Genomic DNA, 24,738 nt, shown 5'->3' on the forward strand with positions numbered 1-24,738 from the left:
CCACTGCCACGTGCTAGCGAGCTCAGAAATAGGAGAATAGTGCAGATGAATACGTGGCTTAAAAGTTGGTGCAGGAGGGAGGGTTTTAGATTTCTGGATCACTGGGACCGTTTCTGGGGAAGGTGGGACTTGTACAAGTGGGTCAGTCTACATCTGAACCAGAGCGGGACTAACATCCTTGCGGGCGGGTTTGCTAGTGCTGTTGTGAGGAGTTTAAACTAATTCGGCAGGGGGAGGGGACACAGAATGTTAGCAGAATAGAGGCACATCATAATACAGTAAAACAATCAAGTCAGAGGGAGCACAGCTGCATTACGTTTCAAGGCAGTAAGGCAAGGTTGGATGGCCTCTACTTTAATGCCAGGAGTATTACAGGTAAAACGGACGGGTTAAGGGTGAGGATTGGCACGTGGAATTGTGATATAGTAGCCAACAGTGAGACGTGGTTGAGGGAGGGGCAGGATTGGCAGCTCAACATTCCAGGATATAGAATCTTCAGGCGAGACAGGGGAGGGGGTAAAAGAGGAGGAGGCGTTGCATTATTAGTTAAGGAGTCTGTTACTGCAGTAAGGAGAGATGATAGCTTGGAGGGGGCATCGAATGAAGCTTTGTGGGTAGAGCTTAGGAATAAAAAAGGGGCAGCCACATTGTTAGGTGTTTATTATAGACCCCCAGATAGTCAGCGGGAAATTGAGGAGCAAATACGTGCACAATTTGCGGAGGTGTGTAAATACAATAATAGGGTAATTATATTAGGTGATTTCAACTTTCCCAACATTAATTGGGACAGACACAGTGTTAAGGACTTGGATGGAGTAGATTTCATGAAGTGTGTACAGGAGAACATTTTAGGTCAATATGTAGAGGGTCCAACAAGGGACGGTGCAGTGCTGGACCTAATTCTGGGGAATGAAGCCGGACAGGTGGCTGAGGTGGTGGTGGGGGAGCATTTTTGTGATAGTGACCACAACATGGTACAATTTAAGCTTGTTATGGACAAAGAAATAGACAAGTTGCAAAAAAATGTTTCGGATTGGGGGAGAGTGGATTTTAGTAAAATAAGGCAGGATCTGGCCAAGGTAGACTGGGAACAGCTACTTGTGGGGAAATCTACAGAGGAGCAGTGAGGGGCGTTCAAAAAGGAAATGGGGAGGGTACAGGCTCAACATGTTCCCTCTAGGGTGATAGGAAGGAGTAACAAGCCCAGAGAACCATGGATGACCAGAGATATTCAGGGTACGATGAGAAGGAAAAGAGAGGCTTTTAGCAGGTACTAGGGAAGCAAATCAACGGAGGCATTAGTGGAGTACAGAAAGTGCAGGGTGGAGCTTAAGAAAGTAATTAGGAGAGCAAAAAGGGGAAATGAGAAAGCTCTGGCTGGTCAAAGTAGGGAAAACCCCAAAATATTCTATAAGTATATCAATGGGAAGAGAATAACCAGGGAAAGAGTAGGGCCCATTAGGGACCAAGGGGACAATCTATGGGTGGAGCCAGAGGACATCGCTAGAGTGTTGAACGAATGCTTCACGTCCGTCTTCACCCAAGAGAATGAAGATGAAGGTATCGAACTCAGGGAGAGAGACTGCGAGGTTCTTGAGTAAATTGATATAGGGAGTGACAAGGTTTGGAGGTGTTGGCAGGCTTAAAAGTGGACAAATCTCCGGATGATTTGTGTCCCAGACTGCTGAGGGAGGAGATTGCAGGGGCTCTGACCCAAATTTCTAATTCCTCTCTGGCCGTGGGGGTGGGCCAGAGGACTGGAGGACAACTAATGTGGTTCTGCTATTTAAGAAGGGTTGTAGAGGTAAGCCAGGGAACTATAGGCCAGTGAGTCTCACATCAGTGGTAGGGAAACTATTGGAGAAAATTCTGAAGGAGAGAATCTATCTCCACTTGGAGAGGCAATGTTTGATCAGGGATAGTCAGCATGGCTTTGTCAAAGGGAGGTCATGCCTAACAAATTTGATTGAATTTTTTGAGGTGACCAGGTGTGTAGATGAGGGTAGTGCAGTTAATGTAGTTTATATGGATTTCAGCAAAACCTTTGACAAGGTCCCACATGGGAGACTTATAAAGAAGGCAAAGGCACATGGGATACAGGGTAATTTGATAAGGTGGATTCAAAATTGGCTTAGTTATAGGAGGCAGAGGATGATGACAGAAGGTTGCTTTAGTGACTGGAAGCCAGTGTCCAGTGGTGTACCACAAGGATCTGTGCTGAGTCCCCTAATATTCGTCATTTATATAAACGACATAGATGACTATGTGGGGGGTAGGATTAGTAAGTTTGTGGATGACACAAAGATTGGCCGGGTGGTTAACAGAGAGGTTGAGTGTCTTGGGCTACAGGAAGACATAGATAAGATGGTCAAATGGGCAGATAAGTGGCAGATGGAACTTAACCCTGAAAAGTGACAGGTGATACACTTTGGAAGGAGTAATTTGACAAGGAAGTATTCAATGAACAGCATGACACTAGGAAGTTCTGAGGAACAAAGGGACCTTGGCGTGTGTGTCCATAGATCTGTGAAGGCAGAGGGGCATGTTAGTGGGGTGGTGAAAAAGGCATATGGGACACTTGCCTTTATCAATCGAGGCATAGATTACAAAAGTAGGGAGGTCATGTTGGAGTTGTATAGAACCTTGGTGAGGCCACAGCTGGAATACTATGTGCAGTTCTGGTTGCCACATTATAGGAAGGATGTGATTGCACTGGAGGGGGTGCAGAGGAGATACATCAGGATGTTGCCTGGGATGAAACATTTAAGTTATGAAGAGAGGCTGGATAGACTTGGGTTGTTTTTGATGCAGCAGAGAAGACTGAGGGGCGACTTGATCAAGGTGTACAAGATTATGAGGGGCATGAACAGGGGGAATAGGAAGCAGCTGTTCCCCTTAGTTGAAGGGTCAGTCACAAGGTGACATAAGTTCAAGGTGGGGAGCAGGAGGTTTAGTGGGGGGGATGTGAGGAAAAACTTTTTTACCCAGAGGTTGTTGATGGTCTGGAATGCACTGCCTGGGAGGCTGGTGGAGGTAGGTTGCCTCACATCCTTTAAAAAGTACCTGGATGAGCACTTGGCACATCATAACATTCAAGGCTATGGGCCAAGTGCTGGTAAATGGGATTAGGTAGGTAGGTCAGGTGTTTCTCGTGTGTCGGTGCAGACTCAATGGGCCAAAGGGCTTCTTCTGCACTGTGCGATTCTGTGAAGAGGCATACGGACTTGAAATGTTAACTATGTTTGTCTCTCCACAGATGCTGTTGGACCTGCTGAATTTTTCCAGCATTTTCTGTTTTTGCTCTCCTTAATCTTCTTGGCTCTAAAGAGAGCAATCCCAGATTCCCTAATCTCTCCAATATACTGAATATGTGCTGTGATAGATCGTCACTGTGAATTTCTGAAGTACATAATATATCACTACACAAAAAGAGTTTGACAAGCAAACCAAAATGTTCAGTTTTAAGACCTTTGAAGTAAACAAGGAGGCAAAACTTATCAAATTAATTTTAAACAGGGCTACAACTTAACTAAATGTAAAAACAAATGATCACGGGAAACAGCATGTTTGCTCTGGGACCAAGATTTAAATCCACTCCATACTGATGGATAAAATCTTCCCTACCTCCACATTTGCAAGAGCACTGCTGGGAAATTCACTTGGGCAGGCTCCATTTGAGTATTTGTGGGTCCATGCACGAACCACTCACCATCAGTACAAACTGGCGATGTCAGGGGCACCAGTTTGTGTAAGGATTGAACAAATTCAGGGTTGGCGCAGTCATGAGCCTTTGAGACTGGGGGCGACAACTGGCAGAAAGCATGGAGTTAGTGAACTGAATGTGTCTGGTGCCAACACCGAGATGCCATAAAAATGGAGGTTTCCATTCGCAAAGAGCAAAACCACTGCAAAATTAAAATATCCTTTTAAACTTGCAAAAGTGATCAACCACACCAAACAATGCAGTTCTAGAAAATATCAAAGGGATGTATGGAATGCTACAGGTTACAAGGAGCTTTTCTGAAGAGCCCCTGGTCTCAGATAGTAGAGCACTATCTAGAAAAGTACATCATGCTCCTGGAAACAGTCAATGTGTAATTTATTAGACTATTCTGCAAGGAGACACATTTAAAAAAGCAAAAACTTGCGTCTCAATAAAGCTCCAGAATAAATGTAACAACTCCCACTAAGTGCCACAGTGGCTGCAGCCAGAACACTTAACCTGTTTATATAGGCACATCTGCCTTTTAAAACAGCATAGCTGACTAGGAATCAAGGCCAGGAGAATGCATTTATCTTAGGTTCTGCATCTGCTTCACTTCCTACAGGTGACTCTAACTATCCACAATTCTCCGGAACTAAAGCCTCAGACTTCAGAATGACGGATGTAGGATTTAATTTGTACATTAACAGAACACAAAACTTCCTGAGAAAGCCAATCCTTTACCAGCAGAAATTAAGCATCAGCTGCAGCAGCTTCCATTAACCCTGCTTCGACATTCGGTGTCATCAACACCACAAACTGAGCAGCAATTTTAATTCACGTCAGTCAAGATTAACTTCTGAATTATGAAATTTATAAAACATCAGCTGATCTCCTGTAACATTGTTCATAAACAGCCTGTGGTCTGGAGCACAGGTGTATTGTTTCACTGCTGAACTGGAGCAATTTTTTTTTTTTTTACCTAGCCTATTTCTTTAAAACCACCATTTAGCTGCTCCCTTTGGGGAAGGAGGCTAAATAGCACACCCGGGGATGAACTGTTGAGGGAGGTGTCTGTTGATTGTTTTGTAATTCTGCCTTGCAAGTGACACCAGGTCACCTAGGCAATTATAATGCATGCAAAAGTAAATGCTATATAAAAAAATTCTTTACTTGGTAAAAAAAATGTCAAATCCAGATCATGTAAATCAGAGCTTGGCGTTCCCTGGAATTCAGTTTTAATGATGTGTTCCCAATCCTAATGTTTCCCCAAGGAAATGCAGCATCCTTTGTATTTTTATATTCCAGATTCTCGCAACTAACTGCTTTCTTGTAAAATATTATCTTGTGGATTTTTCCTTTGTTTTCATTTTGCATTTCTGTTAACTTAATTGTATTAACACAGAGGGTTGAATTTAGTGGTCCTCTGCCAGCAGCTTAGCAGGTCAGGCCTGTAAAATTCCCTGAGTGGCCTTCCTGCCACCTACCAACCTCCAAATTTACGGGGGTCAGATGAGGCTTAGGGCAGCCCATGTGAACTCACCCAAATTGAAGCCGTAAGTGGACAATTATTGGCCACTCAAGGGCTACTTCGTGCCTGGTCTAAATTTTGAGGCTGGTGGGAGGAGTTCAGGGGTAGGGAGGATGACCTGCAAATCACCCCCTCGGAACTCAGGTCTGATTTCCACATCGGGGCCCCCCAACCCAAGGTCTGCCCCCAGCCTGTGCTCCCTCCCTAACACCCTCTCCCCGAACCCGTCCCTTCCCCTGCCTCTCTATCAAGACCCCCCACTACATCAAGCCCATCACAGAACACCCCCCCGCCCCACTCCGCCACCCGCAACCCCACATTTACCTAGTCTTGTACTCCAGGATTTAGAATCTGGGGACTGCTTGTAAGTCCCAGTGCTGGCTACTGCTGCCCACGGTGCTGCTGGGACTACAGGGCTGCCAGTCAATCAGATTGGCCAGCAGCTCCCTAAGTAGGGACTTCTGCCAGAGCGAGGACTAAGTCCCCGTCTCCAGCCATTAACACTCCACGGAGCGTTACATGGCTGTGGCAGCTGCCATGATTGGCGGGGATGCATTCCCCGCCGACTCTTCAAGCGGCTGAGCAGGAAATCTCACCATCTGAAAAATCCTGTTCATGAAAGGCAAATTAGAATCACTATCATCTCTAGCAATGTGTTCTACACAATTATTGTCAACTCAGTACAATGCATATGGAATCTACTCCTGAATGGGCCAAAGATTAAGATGGTAATAAAGGGGGAAGCTGACTGCCACTTTCTTTTATGTTACTGAAGGCAAATACAGGTGCAGTTCATGGACTGCACTATCAAGCACCTGCTGTTTCAACATCAATTCAATATCTTTTAACTGAAAGTTCACAATGATGTATTAACCTGAGGAGCTGAAACCTGCTGTTATGCTCAGTCCAGCAACAGATGTGCTTCCTGTGTGCCCCCTGATCCATAATAACTGTTTGCTAATGCCATTTAAAACTGACTCATATGGTATTTCTGGAAGTGAAACAGATCAGACGTTTTAATGCATTAGCTATTGTGCTTTTACACTCAAGAAAACATAAGGTCATGCACATGCAAAAGACTCGCGAGACAGAGAAAAAAGTATAGAAAAATTAAACTGACAACTAATTTTTGATGTGCCTACATTAGTATGACTGCTTAATAATAGTGAAAAGTGAACAAAGGCCTTCGACAGGAAAGGCACAAAGGTAATTGGAATAAAATGGGATTAATTTAACAAGCCCATCTATTCTGCAAATACGTATGCCAGGCAAACCAGCTTCAGGGTTGCATCATCTCTGACAGAATTGTACCAGAATTCACTTAGCACCAGGATTGCTGGGGTGCAGATTGTTGCAATTAAATCAGATTTCTTTCCTCCATTCTCCTAGGTCAGCATGGTGAGCACAGGCCGAGTTTCCATGATTCTATTAATAATGTCCCTGGTTAGCCTACCTAAATGATGCAGGAGGAAAACACTGGCCAATGCTCCTTACAGAAGTCTTAGAGTTGGCAAAAAAGACTTTTAGGAGGGGAAGGAGGTGGGGGCTGGGGGTGCGGTGGGGAGTGCAAGAATTCAACACCACGAATATTTACATCTCGTTATTCAGGTCTCTGTCGATTTTCACAATGTTAGCAGCATAGAAATCATGATGTTCCACTCAGACCCTTTCCAATTTTACCTACCCACATGGCCATTCCAAAATACATATCCATTTGTTCAATTCTTTTCTGAAGGGGTGGAATCTACAATAGGACAGATCATACACAAGGTGGAAAGACCAGACTCAAGGACCCAGATAACCTTTTCTTATCCATGGTTCATGTCCCTATGATACTAATTCAACTGGAAGCTTAGTTACACTTGAGCTCTGATTTCCAAAAAAAAAACATAGCAATAGCCAATACCATAATAGCTGAAAATAAGGCTTACCTCCTTGTTCGATATCTGAATCAGTGAGATGAGTAAGAGAGAAACTGGCAATGCTGGACGGAGAGATAGAAAAACGAGAATATGACGATGATGTATCTGTCCACTTTTGCCCCAAGGCCCTGGAGGATGGTGGAGGGGAAAAGTACCTCGAGGAGGGAGGAGACTGTTTTAAGGAAGCAAGGCGATTTGACGTTTGAGTGATAAACGATGACTCGGAAGAGGACACGGAGAAATCATCTTCCCATTCAAAACCACCGCCTGAAAGAGGAAAGCAGCGTGCTGCATTTATATTACACCAAGTATATTTTCAAAATGAAACCATGGCTAAGATTAGGTCAATATTTTCTTCAGTAGATTTTTTTCAAAAATCAAGGAGAAAATGAAATTGGAATGTCCTTCCCTGTAAGTGAAATTCTATAGGAGTTGTTTTATTCCAGAATGCCAGCAGGCAAAGGGTAGAACTGGAGCCAATCTTTACACATATCTATATTTATCTACAGTGTCATGCATTACAAGTTTACACCTTCTAATCCCAACAAGCAGTTTTCATCTGCCCACCTGCATACAATTAAAAACAATTAACATAAAATTAACATAAAATTAACATGAGTGGGTGGTACAATGGATCAGCACGCTATCCCATAACCTCTGGGCTTGAATTTTTACCTAATCTAAATGATGTTAAAGTCTCCTGTTTGCAGAAGCTTGCTTTGAGCAAATTGGCTACCATGTTTCCTACTTAATAGTGACTGCACTTCCAATTAAAGTATTTAATTGGCTGTAAAGTGCTTTGGGATTTCCTAAGCTTGTGAAAGGTGCAATATAAATGCAAGTCATTCTTTTCTATCAGTTGTAGAACAGAGTTTTGGTTGTCCCAATTGCTACTGGACACGGCCTCATGCCTCTCAAGTACCCTTCATCGAGCAGGACGTAACACATTCAAAATGGTGAAAAAAAATCACTATCTGGCCAAAGTTCAATAATTCAGAAGAAATGTAATTGGGAGAAACTCTGCAAAGGGTGGGTGGCAAACTCTAGCTGCTAAAAACCAGTGCATCACGGGAGACTAATGTTGGTGGAAGAATGACCACAGTTCTGCACCCACCCCGCTCTGATTTTAGGCCTACAGGTCCGTGTTACCATCAATCCATTTCAGGCCACTTCTGATGTTCTGGAACTGAAAGAAGGACTGTGGAGAACAAGTAGAACCTCAGGTCAAGGAGGATGGATGCCAACAGAGCAGTGAGAGTGGAAGGACAAGTCAGAACTAGCATAAACTGCACCCTTTCATATTTTAATTGTAAGCTATACATTTGCCAGTTTACCTGTGAGCCAGCAAGATCCAACCATTAAAAATGCAGCTTCGTGTCAAAAATCAGCCAATCTACAGGTCAATCCAGTTACAAAGATCTCAATGTTTATTCTGGCTGTAAGTTTTCAAAGTTGTGGTGAATTTTTAGCGTTGAAAGGGATAATGTAATTCCAGTATAATCCAAGAGATAAAAAATTATAGATTCATGAAATAAATAATTTAAGCACTAGGTTTGATGATGCACTAATTATATGATGCATTCTCTAAGAAAACAATGCCCCAGGAGATGTACCGAAGTACCAGGGGAACACCCCGGGGGAACACCCCCCAATCCCCCACCCCACACACACACACACACATCGCCCCTCTGCAAGGGCTGCATGGGAATGCCTGGGAAGTTTAAAAGTTCCAATGAGCAATTACCCTGCACTTGGGACTATTCAATACTCCGATTTAAATCAAAGGCTTCAGATGGTTCCGACTCTCTTAGCAGAATAGTTACCCAGAAAAAGTTAGAAGGATTAAAACCACCTCTAACTCCTGGGTAACTATGGTCCTGACACCCCAACCCCCAACTACCCTCTCACCCGCATCTGACTGCCCCACCCAACCTACCAACCCTACTTCTAGCTGATCACCCTACCACCACCCCCAACTGTCCTAACCCCCACGCCAACTATTCTAATCTCTCAAAACAAAAATAAAAATACCTGGAAAAACTCAGCAGGTCTGGCAGCATCTGCAGAGAGGAACAGAATTAACGTTTCGAGTCTGTATGACTCTTCAACAGAACTAAGTAAAAATAGAAAAGAGGTGAAAGATAAGCTGGTTTAAGGGGGGTGGTGGTGTTGAGCTGGATAGAGGGCCAGTGATAGGTGGAGATTGCCAAAAGATATCACAGACAAAAGAACAAAGAGGTGTTGCAAGTGGTGATATTATCTAAGGAATGTGCTAATTAAGTACAGAAAGCAGGACGAGCAAGGCAGATAGCCCTAGTGGGGGTGGGATGAAGGGAAGGATCAAAATAGGCTAAAAGGTAGAGATAAAACAATGGATGGAAATACATTTAAAAATAATGGAAATAGGTGGGAAAAGAAAAATCTATATAAATTATTGGAAAAAATGGGGGGGGGATCGGAAAGGGGGTGGGAATGGAGAGAGAGTTCATGTTCTAAAATTGTTGAACTCAATATTCAGTCCGGGAGGCTGTAAAGTGCCTAATCGGAAGATGAGGTGCTGTTCCTCCAGTTTGCATTGAGCTTCAATGGAACAATGCAGCAGGCCAAGGACGGACATGTGGGCATGAGAGCAGGGTAGAGTGTTGAAATGGCAAGCGACAGGGAGGTCTGGGTCATGCTTGCGGACAGACCGAAGGCGTTCTGCAAATCGGTCACCCAGTCTGTGTTTGGTCTCTCCAATGTAGAGGAAACCGCATTAGGAGCAGCGAATGCAGTAGACTAAATTGAGGGAAGTGCAAGTGAAATGCTGCTTCACTTGAAAGGAGTGTTTGGGCCCTTGGACGGTGAGGAGGGGGGAAGTAAAGGGGCAGGTATTGCAGCTTCTGTGGTTGCATGGGAAGGTGCCATGGGAGGGGGTCGAAGTGTAGGGGGTGATGGAGGAGTGGACCAGGGTGTCCCGGAGGGAACGATCCCTGTGGAATGCCGCCGGTAGGGTGAAGGGAAAGTGTGTTTGGTGGTGGCATCATGCTGGAGTTGGCGGAAATGGCGGAGGATGATCCTTTGATTGCGGAGGCTGGTGGGGTGATAAGTGAGGACAAGGGGGACCCTATCATGGTTCTGGGAGGGAGAGGAAGGTGTGAGGGCGGATGCGCAGGAATTGGGCCAGACACGGTTGAGGGCCCTGTCAACCACTGTGGGTGGAAAACCTCGGTTAAGAAAGAAGGAAGACATGTCAGAGGAACTGTTTTTGAAAGTGGCATCATCAGAACAGATGTGACGGAACTGAGAGAATGGGATGGAGTCCTTACAGGAAGCGGGGTGTGAGGAGCTGTAGTCGAGGTAGCTGTGGGAGGGTAGTTTGTAATGAATATTGGTGGTCAGTCTATCACCAGAAATTGAGACAGAGAGGTCAAGGAAGTGTCAGAGATGGACCATGTGAAAATGATGGAGGGGTGGAAATTGGAAGCAAAATTAATAAATTTTTCCAGGTCCAGATGAGAGCATGAAGCAGCACTGAAGCAATCATCAATGTACCGGAGAAAGAGTTGTGGGAGGAGGCCAGAGTAGGACTGGAACAAGGAATGTTCCACATACCCCATAAAGAGACAGGCATAACTGGGACCCATGCGGGTACCCATAGCCACACCTTTTATTTGGAGGAAGTGAGAGGAGTTGAAGGAGAAATTGTTCAGTGTGAGAACAAGTTCAGCCAGACAGAGGGGAGTAGTGGTGGATGGGGATTGTTCAGGCCTCTGTTCGAGGAAGAAGCGGAGAGCCAACAGAGCATCCCAGTGGGGGATGTAGGTGTAGAGGGATTGGACGTCCATGGTGAAGAGGAGGCAGTTGGGGCCAGGGAACTGGAAATTGTTGATATGATGTAGGGTGTCAGAGGAATCATGGACGTAGGTGGGAAGGGACTGGACAAGGGCAGAGAGAATGGAGTCAAGATAGCAAGAAATGAGTTCCGTGGGGCAGGAACAGGCTGACACAATCGGTCTGCTGGGACTTTAATCTCTCATCCACTTACGTTCTCCTTGGCTTCTCAAGGTAGCTGAGACCTTTGTCTTAAGCTTATCAGTTTATGGCTCACTAATGTCCTTTAGGGAAGGAAATCTGTCATTCTAGCAAAACTGAAGTCAATGGGAATCAGGGGGACACTCTCCACTGGTTGGAGTCGTACCTAGCACAAAGGAAGATGGTTGTGGTTGTTGGAGCTCAATCATCTCCAGGACATCACTACAAAATCCCTCAGGCTAGTGTCCTCAGCCCAACCATCTTTAGCTGCTTCATCAATGACCTTCTTTCCATCATAAGGTCAGAAATGGGGATGTTCGCTGATGGTTGCATGATGTTCAGCACCGTTCACAACTCCCCAGGTACTGAAGCAGTCCATGTCCAAGTGCAGCAAGACTTGGACAATATCCAGGCATACGCTGACAAGTGGCAAGTAACATTCGCGCCACACAAATGTCAGGCAATGACCATCTCCAAAACAGGAGAATCCAACCATCATCCTTGATGTTTAATGGCATTACCATCATTGAATCCACCGCTATCAACCTCCTGGGGGTTGCCATTGACCAGAAATTGAACTGGACCAACCATATAAATACTGTGACTACAAGAGCAGGTCAAAGGCTAGGAATCCTGTTACAAGTAACTCACCTCCTGACTCCCCAAAGCCAGTCCACCATCTACAAGGAACAAGTCAGGAGTATGATGGAATACTCTCCACTTTCCTGGATGAGTGCAGCTCCCACAACATTCAAGAAGCTTGACACCATCCAGGACAAAGCAGCATGCTTGACTGGCACCATGTCCACAAACATTCACTCCCTCCACCACCGATGCACATTAGCAGCAGTGTGTACCATCTACAAGATGCATTACAGGAATTCACCAAGGCTTCTCAACAGCATCTCCCAAACACATGACCACTACCATCTAGAAGGACAAGGGCAGCAGACAGATGGGAACACCATCACCTGGAAGTTCCCCTCCAAGTCACTCACCATCCTGACTTGGAAATATATCACCGTCCCTTCACTGTCACTGGTTCAAAGTCCTGGAACTCCCTTCCTAAAAGCACTGTGGATGTACCTACACTACATGGGCTGCAGCGGTTCAAGGCAGCAGCTCACCACCACCTTCTCAATGGCAACTAGGGATGGGCAATGAATGCTGGCCCAGCCAGCGAAGCTCACATCTCATGAATGAATTTTTAAAAAAATTTCTCCTGACAATGCAGCCCTGCACTAGAAGGTCACCTGAACCAGATACACTGCACTTTTCCTACCAGGCCCAGGTCAGAAGTCTGGATGAGGAATGTTCAGCTCCCAACTTACCCAAGTAAAAAGGAGCAAAGTGGCAATCCAACGGTGATTGCTACCCCATGGAAGTTCTGGGCCGATATCTTAAGCCAAGACATTTTATCAGTATTGTACAATGGAATAAAGCTTGTTTATGTCTATTTGATTTCAGTCTCTCCAATGGATAACAAAGGGAGAGGGCTGATGGTGGAAGAGCAAAGATAAGAGAAAGGGAAGCCAATTGGAAAAGAAAAATAAGCCATACAAGTTCCAGGGAGGATGATGAAGAGGACAAGGGAGTTGTGATTTTTAAATCAGCTACTTCTGAGTGGAAAAATGACTTTCAGTAAATAACTTGCAAGAATATCTCATACAAAATCCTGGGTCTTCTGCCTAAGTAGCCTTACACACACCTCAATATGGAGTTGAGCAGACAGATTGATATTGGCCTATTTATATCACACAAGTTTTGTGTGTACACATCTAATCAGGCAAAATAGATTAAAGATGGGTACAGAGAGAAATGTTACATTGTCACATCAGACATTGCTCAGTTGAATAGAGGTTAGCAAAAATACTGTTTAAAGGTTGAAAATCATTACCCATCTTTTGAACAAAGTACTAAACCAAGGCCCTGGCCTGCCCACGCTGATGAACACTAAACGCTTCTTGACACTTTTCCAAAAGGAGCAGAGAGTTCTCTCAGTGTTCTGGCCAAGTTCCTTTCTCAACCTACACCACCTAGTCCAGACAACTGGTCAGGCATCACATTTGCATTTTTGGCAGCTTATGGATTGCAAATTGGCAGCCATTTTGCCTACACAGCATGCTTAGTCATAAAAAAAACTATGTGAAGCACTTTAGCATATCTTCAGGAGATGCTATGGTGCTGTATAAATGCAAGACTTTTCTTTTATTACAAAGAGGTATAAATGGTTCAGATGGTTAAATTGAACAATCCAAAGTTCAGCTTGCTGCATGAAATGAACAGATAAATAGTTGACAGCTGATGAGTTAAATACAAATAAAATAAGACTGGCTTGGAAGGTGTGTGCTAGCAGCACTGGTAACTTTATTATAGAAGAGTGAAGGCTAAGCAGTGTAAACCAGCCTAAAAGCAAGATAGAAGATTTAAGAACAAAAAGTGCATTTAAAAACTTGCATCAAAATTTATGCAGTGCCACAAAAATTGTATCTGAAAACTAATATACACCATCTACAGTTTAAATAATGATTTTGTATAGAAAATGTAATGATCACAGAAACAAGATATGCACAGTTACATCATTTTGGAATGCCAATCTGCATGTTCTGTGTAGACATTGTAGTGTGGTTGCATCTCATCAGTGCATTGTAAGAATTCAGCTACACCAAAATCGAGGTATTCTTACCTTCTTCATCAGTGGAGCTCTCAGAGTTTGAGAACCTGTTTGAAAAATGGGAGCCAGTTGTTGCAATGGGGCTGCCACCATCAGAAACCTGACTGTTTTCTGCTGCTGAATGTTCTCCCAGTTCTTTGGTAGGGGTCTCCTAAAAAGTCAAGAGCTAAACCATCAATACAAACATGGTAAACAGATAGCTCCATAAAGCTATCTTGACACTACCCAGAAACATCAGCCTGGCTTATTGCAATGGCAAATTACAGTAGCCCATTGTAAAACATTGTCTCCACAACAGTTGCAATTCATTACCAATACAATTTAACTTTTCTTTGATAATCATCTAGGGTCTTCCATATTATAATCTTCATTACTTTAGTCAGTTAATTATCTAAATTATGGTAAGTATGTCACATACAGCATATCATGGCTTATAGTTATCACAATGTAACAACCAAAATTGTCTTTTGCAAGTGCAAAAAGTATTATTTTGCCTTGCATTTTCCTTAGAATATTGTAAAAATTCTATATGCAGATCCTTGAAAAAATTTTTTTGTTCCATTATAAAAGTCTAACCAATTTATTTTTCAGCAAACAGCACCTGGAAGATATTCTTTACATCCTCACCACCAGCACTGGATAGCACTAATTAAATTGTTCACAAAATGACAGCATATATTATAACTAATTTTACTGTTTTGTCAAGGACAGAGTTTGTGTGTTTTATTGTTGTCCATGATCAAAGTGCTTTTGTGTGTGTGAGGCTAATGTGTGTGTTCTTACCCTCAGATTGATTTGCCCCAATTTAAGTAATTTCCAGCAGCAAGCTTTTGTGAATTTGAAAATAAAGATGATTATTTATTATCACACCCTAGTCAATGAGTCTCACTCCATATTCATCTAACACAGATGGAATTTCAACGTCTCTATTCTCTATACTAAGGCAGGAAGGTGAATTGGCTGGTGTTACAGTCCTGGCTGTTTACAGTTCATCCTTAACAAAAGGACTTTGAGTTTCACAAGTGAATGGGATTTTTCATATTTAATAAGGTATTTGATTGAGTTTCAGGTTGTTTGGAGCCGATATTGCTGAAGTCACATAATTTGTTGTCAGCTATCTTGAATACTGCAGTGTCCATTTTAAAAAGTACAGCTTTAAAATTTGTAACGTACCGGGCATAACAGTTTGCATGATAGGCTTGTGTGACACAGTTTCTTATATACACCAGAATGTGGGTATTTAACCAAGAAGTGGTAGTCACCTGTGCAACTAGCATTTATATAGCATCTTTAATGTAGTAAAATGTCTGCAAAGTGCTGCATAGAAGCATTATCAAATAAAATCTAACTGCAAGCCACCTAAAGTGGTATTAGGACAGGCAACCAAAAGTTTGGTCAGAGAGGTAGGTTTTAAGGAGTATCTTAAAAGGAGAGAGGGGAAGGGAGGTGGAGAGGTTTAGGGAGGGACTTCCAAAACTCAAGGCCTATGTATCTGAAGGCACAGCTACCAATAGTGGAGTGATTAAAATCAGGATGCACAAGTTACCAGGATTGGAGGATTACAGAGACCTCAAAGGGTTGTCAAACTGAGATTACAGGGATTGAGGCTATGCTGCATTATTCTAAAGAATTTTCATTTGTTGATTCTCTGGAGGATGAAAGGGAGAGTTGGAATACATTTACCTAAATTATGAACACTATCTATCTCGATTTTGTATGTAATCAATGAAAGGGAACCAAGACTGTGAGTAATTGGCCGATAACTTTTTGAAAGTATGTTATTTAGGAGGCATAAGAACCATGCACCATCTCAACATCAAGTACACAAGATGTAATGATCATCTTGACTACATTTCATTCAGCAAAGCAGTCTCTTAGTCACAAAATAATCTTTTTTTCCCCAAGTATAAGGCAAAGTAGCTCAGTTTCAATTGTGATACGCATATAAATTCTGCAGCTTCAGCTATATAGTATATGAACGTACAAATTAGGAGCAGAAGTAGGCCTTTTAGACCCTCGAGCCTGCTCCACCATTCAATAAGATCACGGCTGATCTGATTGGGGCCTCAACTCCATTGTCCTTCCTAGCCCCATAACTTTGACCCACTTGTCAATCAAGAATCTAACTCACTCAGCCTTAAAATTATTTAATGACCTGCCTCCACTGCTCTTTGGGTAAGAAAGTTCCACAGACTCAAGCCTCAGAGAAAAAATTTCTCCTCATCCCAGTCTTCAATGGGAGACCCCTTATTTTTAAACTGTGTCCCCTAGTTCTAGTCTTTTCCAGAAGGAGAAACATCCTTTCAGCATCCACCCTGTCAAGTCCCCTCAGGATATTATATGTTTCAATAAGGTCACCTCTCATCCTTCTAAACTGCAATGAATACAGGCCCCACCTGTCCAACTTTTCCTCATAGGCTAGCCCCCTCATCCCAGGAATCAGTCAAGTGAACCTTCTCTGAACTTCTTCTAATGCAATTATGTCCTTTCTTAAATAAGGACAAACCTGTACACAGTACTCTAGATGTGATCTCACAAATACCCTACACAATTGCATCAAAATATCCATGCTTTTATATTCCACCCCCTTGCAATGAAGGATAACATTCAATTTTCCTTCCTAATCATTTGCTGTACCTGCATACTAATTTTTTCCTGATTCAAGTAGCAGCACACCCAGATCCCTCTGTATGGCAGAGTTCTGCAATCTCTCTCCATTTAAATAATACACTGCTTTTCTATTCTTCCTGCCAAGTGGACAAGTTCACATTTTCCCACATTATAATCCATCTGCCAAACTTTTCCCACTCACTTAACCTATATCGCATTTCAGGCTCCATATGTCCTCTTCACAACTTACCTTCCACCTATCTTTGTGTCATTAGCAAATTTAACAGCTATACATTTGGTCTCGTCATCCAAGTCATTAATATAGATTGTAAATAGTTGAAGCCCCAGCTATGTGGTACTCCATGCATTAAATCTCGCCAACCCGAAAATGACCCATTTATGCCTACCCTCTGTTTTCTGTTTGCCAACCAATCCTCTATCCATACTAATGTGTTACCCCTTACACCACGAGCTTTTATTTTGTATAGTACTCTTTGATGTGACACCTTGTCAAATGCCTTCTGGAAATCTAAGTACACCACATCCACAAGTTCCCCTTTATCCACATTGCTTATTACCTCCTCAAATAACACTAATAAATTAGTCAAGCACAATTTCCCTTTCATAAAACCATGCTGATTCTGCCCAATTGCATTGAGATTTTCTGTGTTCCACTATAACCATGTGAATTATAAATTCCAGCATTTCCCCTATGACAGATGTTAAGCTAACTAGCCTGTAGTTTCCTGCTTTCTGTCTCCCTCCTATCTTGAATAGAGGAGCTACATTTGCTATTTTCCAATCTGATGGGACCTTTCCAGGTCAGAAATCTCTTCCAAGCAGTCAATCAATCGTAAAAATAATTCATATTTTCCTTTTTTTAAAAAAAATTCTTAAGTGCAGTGCACTTGTGTTTTTTTAAAAAAAGGATGACACTTGCTATCATTAATGGGAATTATCATTTACAGCAAAGTTCAAGAATGATCATACATCATTGGTCACAAAACCATCAAGGAAAAAGAGGTAAAGGCTCATTTAATAACTGTTTACCTGGTCAAACAGAAAAACTGTGACATCATCAAAAAATGACACCATCTTCACTCGTCTCTTTCTCAGGTCTGCTTTTAAAGGATCAGTGGCTCTGGGTCCTGAGTCTTTCAACAAACTTTTGAGAGCTTTTCCATCATCATTCTCAGTCACAACTATTGGCACTGGATGTGCTGCATCATCTTCACTCTCTGAACTGGGGCTATTAATAGAATAACCTCTGTAGTCATCCTCTGAATCATCACTGTTTTCATCCTCTTCATCAGCCTCCATGCCATCTTGTTCCTCAGATAGGTCAAAGAATTCAGATGTGTCTAGCCTGCCAAGGTAGCGTCCTTCAACATCAGGTTCCTTCAGTCTGGTTCCTTCATTACCCTTTGACAATGGCTTCTTTATATCCTTCTCAACAATTATTCCAAAGTCATCCTTCATATTTTCGGAAAACTGAGTGCTCAAGTCTGTGGGGTTAAACAAAACCTCTGGCATGGATACTGACCCATCAGTGGCAACTGCACCCAAGTCATCCAAACACTGGTCAGAACTTATATCATTGGTTACTTTATTAATTCTATCATAGCTTTTCGTTTTAAAGTTATTTGGAAATTCTCCTTCATGGTCTGAGCAAAAAAGTAACGATTCCTTATTCTTGATATTCAAGCTTTTCTCTGATGCAGTACTTAACAATGCATCATGGATATCAAATGGTGTTGCAACTTTGTCACCATCGTCAGCAACAACCTGATCAATTTCACAACCAGTAGCATTTTTAAGATCACTTTCTTCATTCCTCCTCCCAGCATTCTCACAGTCAGCTTTTTTATCTGGTTCAGAATCATTATCTGAGAAATAAGCAGAGTCTCTATGGGAATTCTGGTGACCATTAGTTAATGTGTTTGAGGCCTCTTTGGGAGTGTCCCCATCCATGATATCCAAAGCTGGAATAGCATCCTCCTTGGATATGACAATGAGTGGATTTGAGGGGCAAACCTTAGGAAACTCATCACTGGGAACATCCAGGGCAGCTGAGGTGGGAGACGTGCCTGCATTGTAGCACTGCGACGTCCATTCTGGTGATTCCAGATTTTCAGTTTCATAGCCACTGTCAGGTTGTTTCTGAGGTGGCTTTAACTTCTGAGAAACTGTACTTGGTGTTTCTAAAGCCCCCAACACCCCATGCATCTCTAGCGAGTCCAAAGAATCTGGTGTTTCTGAAGACTGTTCTGAATTAAGGTGCAAGAAAGATGCACTATCTTCTTCCACAGGGCTAATGTGATTTGATAAATCTGAGGAAGGCACGGAAACCATAGATTCAGTATTTGCAAAACTATTGATTGAAGATTCAGGTACATCACTAGTCTCCAGTGTTTTCAAAGCCCCTACTGATGTGTGTCCTGAAGGAATGGAGGCTAACAGTTCGATATTTTTGGATCCACTGGAGACTTCAGATAGATGAACAGTGTCTAGTGTTTTGCGAATCTCTGTTGGAGAGCGAACACAATGAACTGAAGATAATAATTCTACGCTTTCATAAAGACTCAGAGCTTCAGAACGGGGGCCAGCTTCTAATGTTTCCAACGTGGGCTCAGGCTGCGAATGTACAGCTGGCATTTTGTTGATGTCTTGCACAAGCTGTTTTAAGTTGTCTTCATTCGGAGTGAGGGCACAAAGACTATGAGTTAGAGCAACAGGGTCATCTGCTGCTTCCATGTGCTTTGTCAACTCTGGTATGGTGACATCAGCTGAATTTTCTTCCGCCGTTCTAGGGGTTACATCTCCTGTAACTAGGTGCTTTTTGGCATTATTGCACGTGCTAGCAGCAGCACTTTCACTGCACTGAGCAGTCTTTTGGCAGTGTTCTTGAGGCAAAGTGATATCGCATTTGGAAATGCAGCCATCAGTAGTGTCACATCCTAACCCTGAGCTATCGTGTATTATACATCCTTCATCCAACTCCTGGTTAACTTGCTGTTCTTCACAAGTGGCTTTACCCTCTTCTAAGAAAATGCAGAGCGCCCGTTTATTTTCTATCAGAGGCTGCAAAGATCCACTCTGTGAACTAACTTCTTTAGTAAGACTGCCTGCGGTTCCATGCTGTTGAGAACCATACAATTGCTTAATTTGATTGGTTAACCCCATGTCTATTGCACTGTCAGCAGTGATGTGCGATGCAGAGGCAACATTAATATCCGATAAAGTGGCCAAATTATTCATAGCATGTTCAACTTTCACCTCATTTCTGACATCACCTTTGGGTGAAGAGTCATGTAGAAGTTTATTTTCTTTAAGAAAAAGATAATTAGAAGTTAATTGTTCAGATTGGAGTAATCCCAAACTGTCATGATTATTGATGCTTTCTGCATAAACTGTATCTGTTCTTTCTTTCAAAAAGGGGCTAGAAGTGCTTACATCAAGTGAAGGTTGATGAATTAAGGACTCCATGGGAGTTTCTTTACTTGAAACTAGACCAGATGCACTTTTCCTTTTAGTCTCACTAAGTTCAGGGAGGTCAAGCATTATGATCGCATCTGTGTTTAAAAATCCTTTGTTAAAAGGCATTTCGCCTAACCTATGGTCATAAAAGATATTATTGTGGCGAGGACTCTCAGTAGAGCTAGAGGCATAGGAACCAAGCATCACCTCAGTTACTTCAGATTTTTGCAAGTTTTGATTGTAGCTTGGGAAGAAATCTACATCTGTACTCAACTCGTCCCCTGAGTCTCTGAGGATAACAAAGGACTCAGGGTCCTTGGCCTGAGGGACTCCTTCGATGGGATAATCTGAATTTTCATCAGCATCCAAGTTAGTTTCATCTTGTTCCTCCAGCTGTATATAATATTCACTTCCAACTGAAGGATAATGGGCATTGAATACTGGAACAATCCCCGATACAGCAAGTGGACTTCCATCAGCCTCCTTTCTAGCCAGTTTATTGTCTGAATGAGTGTGAATTACTGAGAAACTGCTTTTCTCAAAAGCACCTGTGGGATAGAAGATGCTCTGATAGTTTACCTTTGCTCCATCAGTTCCCTGCACGTGGTCTTCAAAATGGTCAAGCTTAGCAGTTTCCCATACATACTCAAAATTTAGTCCTTTACTTGTTTCAGTAACTGTGAGGATATCATCCATTTCCTGGTTCAGTTGCTCAGCAACAAAATGTTCCAGGATTGGAAAAGATGAATTATTTGCCATAGCTTGCCGATTGCTATTGCTGGACTTCAGTGCATTCCATCTTATTTCAAAGTCATCTTCACATTCCTTTTGACTTTGCATGCGGAGGTAAGTTAGCAGCCTGTGGATCTCCTCAGCAGTTGGTCTCTTTTCTGGAGCTAGCCAACAGAACTGCAGGACTTCATACCTGTAAGATAGGTCTTAGTTATTAGAGAAGCGATCATTGCATTATATTCGTGCTGCAAGCCTTTATATTAAGCTTCAGTTAAGATGTTAGTCTATGGTTGGATTAATCTAGCAGGGTTCTCGGGACAACAATTTTTCTAATCATTTCTTGGACAAAATAGTGGTTTGTATGCTGCAGAAATATAAAGGGAATACCTAAGGAAATATTCCTGTTAGTATTTCTCCTGTTTTGCTTCCTTATCTCCAGCTTCAAAAGATGCGAGAAGCTCCTCCATGGCTCACTCATACAGTTATATCTTTGTTTGTGAACGTGGACAGTGAGGTGTGATGGGAGGGAAAGAAGATGAGCAAAGGATAAATATATTATATGCAGACACTCCAGTAGGGATCACTGGAAAATGGCCTTAAGTGGCGAGTCTGGTTAGTTTTCCCTCCCTGGATGCCCTAACGGTGAAGTTGAATATAGCATCTCCAATGCCACTGTGGCTGAAAGCAGCCAACGCATTGCTGCCAGCACCTCACATGGTGAGTGAAATAAAGGCCCAGGAGGACTACTAGATTGATAACTAGTTTAAAGGCTGTTCATTACCGAGTTAGGCTGAGGGAGCTGGGGCTTTTTAGTCTAGAAATGCAAAGACTTCAAGGATAATGAGGTCTTGAAAACAATGTAAAATTAGATTCAGTTCATGTGGCTGTTATTTGATTTAGGCAAGTTGGAAGGACGAAGGGACGTAAGCAATAGAACAAATCTAGATTCAAGAGATACTTATTTTTCCAGAAAGACATGGACTTACTAAACAAGCTGCCAGTTCACATAATGTGTGCAGATTGGCTGCAAACATTCACAAGGGAACGAGATGAATGAGTGAGGCTGACATTACTATGTATATAAGGTAGGTGACCATGGTGGGTATGTGACTCCCAGTCACTGTGGTCCCCTGGATTGTTTGATTGCTTGTGGAAGTCAGAGATTAAACTTCCTTCTTTTTTTCCTCTCTAGATGATTTGTCCAATGGGATAGCACAGGTGAGCAGATGGAGTACACATAGTGGACAAGATGACAGTACGGGCACAGTTTGACCACAAGTTGGTTTCTCAGGTTGGCAACAACCCACAGTGCTCTGACCCAATGGATACTAACACGCAAGAATTTCATTGCAAGCCCTTGACCATTTACACTTTTATGAATCAACGCAGTTATACTGCTGTGTCACTCGACAAATGTGCTACATGTTTCCCATTTGAAAAGGTTTACTGTGCATGAACAGTATTGTCTCCACAAACTGAAGCAATATTTTCTGCGTAGATTCACACTGAAACCACATTCTCTTAATTCTTTTAACCCAAGTATAAAATTTATAAGTGTCACTTTAGCTTCAAACAGAAGATCATCTTAGATTTAGAACCATTTTTGTATAACAGGCTTTCAATCTAAACATGTAATTGCCAGAAACCAAGTTCCAAGCACCAGCTTGAATAATATATTGTACCTTTCACTGCCTGTTACATTTTAAACAGAGACTTTTTCCACCAAATATTTTACCACAGGCACAATTGTGTAACAGTAGTTTCAATCTTATTACATTGACGCAGATTCACTCTGAAGCATAGATCTGCTGAATATATTTATAAATTTGCAGAGTCAAAAATATGTATGCAGGCATTTTACGTCAAGATAAAGTATCATGCATCTCCGTTGCCTAGCAACAATGCCTTGTCCACATAAGCCCTGTGACTAACACAGGTAAAACAGTGGGAATTACTTTTCAACAAAATACATAAAGCTATAAAACCAAGCAATTACCATCTGTCAGAGTGAGTCAACTCCAGCCGCGGCTTGGGGAGCTTAATTTGCTGTTCCTTTATAACGAAGATTAGCACCTCTTTGTCGGAAAGGTGCGCGTAGGGCTGGTTGGCACTCTCAAATAACTCCCACAACACAACACCCAGCGACCTGTAAAAAGGAAGATAAAGAGAGATCACTTTTTCATCACTCACTAAATAACGCACAAGATACAAACCAGTGACAACCTGGCATAACAATTCTGCCAGATTCAGGTTGCACCACTTGCTTTTTCATATAAATCAATAATGTTTTATTCAAAACATTTTATGAAAGAACAAATGAAAGGTTCTAACATACATAATGCTGGAAATACTCAGCAGCTCAGGCACCATCAGTGCAGAGAGAAACAGAGTTAAAGTTTCAGGTCAATTCAGGTCAGAATAGAAAAAAATAACTCTTTCCCCCTACAAGGATGCTGTCTTACTTGCCGAGTGTTTTCAACAATTTTGTTTTATTTTTCAGATTCCTCGCGTCCAGGTTGTTTTGTTTTTGTTCAAATGAAATTTTGTGCTGTGACCGCAAGAATGATTAAAATGCAAAAGAGCTGCTCAGCATGTTGAGTCCTTCTATATGCAGTCAATAGTGATCTTCTGCTTGGGTGGTACTAAATAACCCTTGTATGCAGAGGTCAGGGAACAATTAAAAATTGCCATATTTACTTCAAAATCAGATGTGATCCATGTAGGCTTACCAAATATTGCTGTGTCTTGTCTGTTCGGCTACTACCATGCTCCCATAGACGTCACCTACAAGCTCAGGTGAAATCCAACGCAGAGGAATATATTGACCATCATTACTCACAATATAATCCTCCTAGTTTTAGATAAAAAAGAGAAGGTCAAGTGGAGACTTAAAAGAGTTGCTCAAAATCATGAAAGGTTTTGACTGAGTTAATACGGAGAAACCGGTTTCCAGTGGCAGAGTGATCAGTGACCAGAGGGCACAGGTTTAAGATAATTGATAAAAGAACCAGAGGCAACATGAGGAAAAAATAATTATGCAAGGAGTCATGGTGATCTGGAGTGTACTGCCTGAAAAGTTGGTGGAAGTATATTCAATAGTAATTTTTAAATGGGAATTGAAATGTACTTAAAGGGAGAACAATTTTCAGGACTATGGGGAAGGAGCAGGGAAATTAGACTAATTGGAAAGCCCTTTCAAATAGCTGGCACCATAACAATGGCCTTCTTCTGGGCTGCATCATTTTATGATTCTACAACTCAAATTTAAGAGATACTCTCAGTTCATGCTGCATATATCTCAACTGACATTCCCATAACTTGCAAGACACTTGCAAAAAAGCAAAAGTTTAATATACATTAGGGCTCACTGAAAAAGAAAATATTGGACCCACCACAATTAACATGAAAAGGTTTATAACCTCATTTTTACTGTGGAACCATTTCCAATATTTAAATTCCATTGAAATACAAGTCAGCTGCTGTAGAACATGAAAGACAGCTGCAAGGTTGTATTTAAGTCCAGCCTGTAGTTACCTTAAGAATGTAGTGGTGGGGTGGTACACTGACTTCCACAGTCTGGGACTGGAGTCCCATGTGAGCCATACCAGGTAGGGAGTGGCAGGTTAGTGAACTAGTCAGCAATCTCCATGGTCGTTATTTTTTTTTAAAGCGAAAGCCACAAATTACCAGATTTACTCAAATTTAAAGTTATGATTTGTTACATTAGGCTTGCTATTCTAGCACCATAACCATAGAACTATATTCTGGATAGGGAGTTACTTTCCACAATACTAGAATTGGGAGGCAGGGCTGCAATAGAAATCAGGTATTAAAATGAAGCTAAAGCTGCAGGTGGAGGGGGGTGGTGGTGAAGGGAATTCTACTGCATTTGTATTGCAGCAAAATAATTTGTATCACATTTCGTACTGCAGGTAATCTTGCCTTGGGTAAGAACTCCTGTTTTGTTAAAAACAAAGAGAATTGTTTCTCTCAGAAAATTTAACCCAACAGCCAACTGCACAGAAATCATAAAAAACTAAAACCAGTTTTTATGAACAGATGCACTTTTGTACAC

At 42.1% G+C, this 24,738-nt stretch overlaps 1 protein-coding gene across 3 annotated transcripts in view; it reads right to left on the bottom strand.

Annotated features, from left to right (window-relative positions):
- The window catches only part of lmtk2 (lemur tyrosine kinase 2), a 127,270-nt gene that overhangs the window by 23,393 nt on the left and 79,139 nt on the right, over nt 1-24,738 (bottom strand). For all 3 annotated transcript variants that reach the window (XR_005945281.1, XM_041206120.1, XM_041206119.1), the window contains exons 9-13: nt 23,393-23,514; nt 22,660-22,809; nt 17,505-20,856; nt 13,857-13,995; nt 7,166-7,423 (exon numbers count right to left, since the gene is read on the bottom strand). Coding sequence is in view for 2 of the 3 variants with exons in the window: in XM_041206120.1 (XP_041062054.1) it covers nt 7,166-7,423; nt 13,857-13,995; nt 17,505-20,856; nt 22,660-22,809; nt 23,393-23,514 (4,021 nt within the window). In the remaining variant the exon portion in view is untranslated. The remainder of the gene's footprint in view (nt 1-7,165; nt 7,424-13,856; nt 13,996-17,504; nt 20,857-22,659; nt 22,810-23,392; nt 23,515-24,738) is intronic.

This window comes from Carcharodon carcharias, chromosome 15, assembly GCF_017639515.1.
Source record: "Carcharodon carcharias isolate sCarCar2 chromosome 15, sCarCar2.pri, whole genome shotgun sequence".
NCBI lineage: Eukaryota > Metazoa > Chordata > Chondrichthyes > Lamniformes > Lamnidae > Carcharodon > Carcharodon carcharias.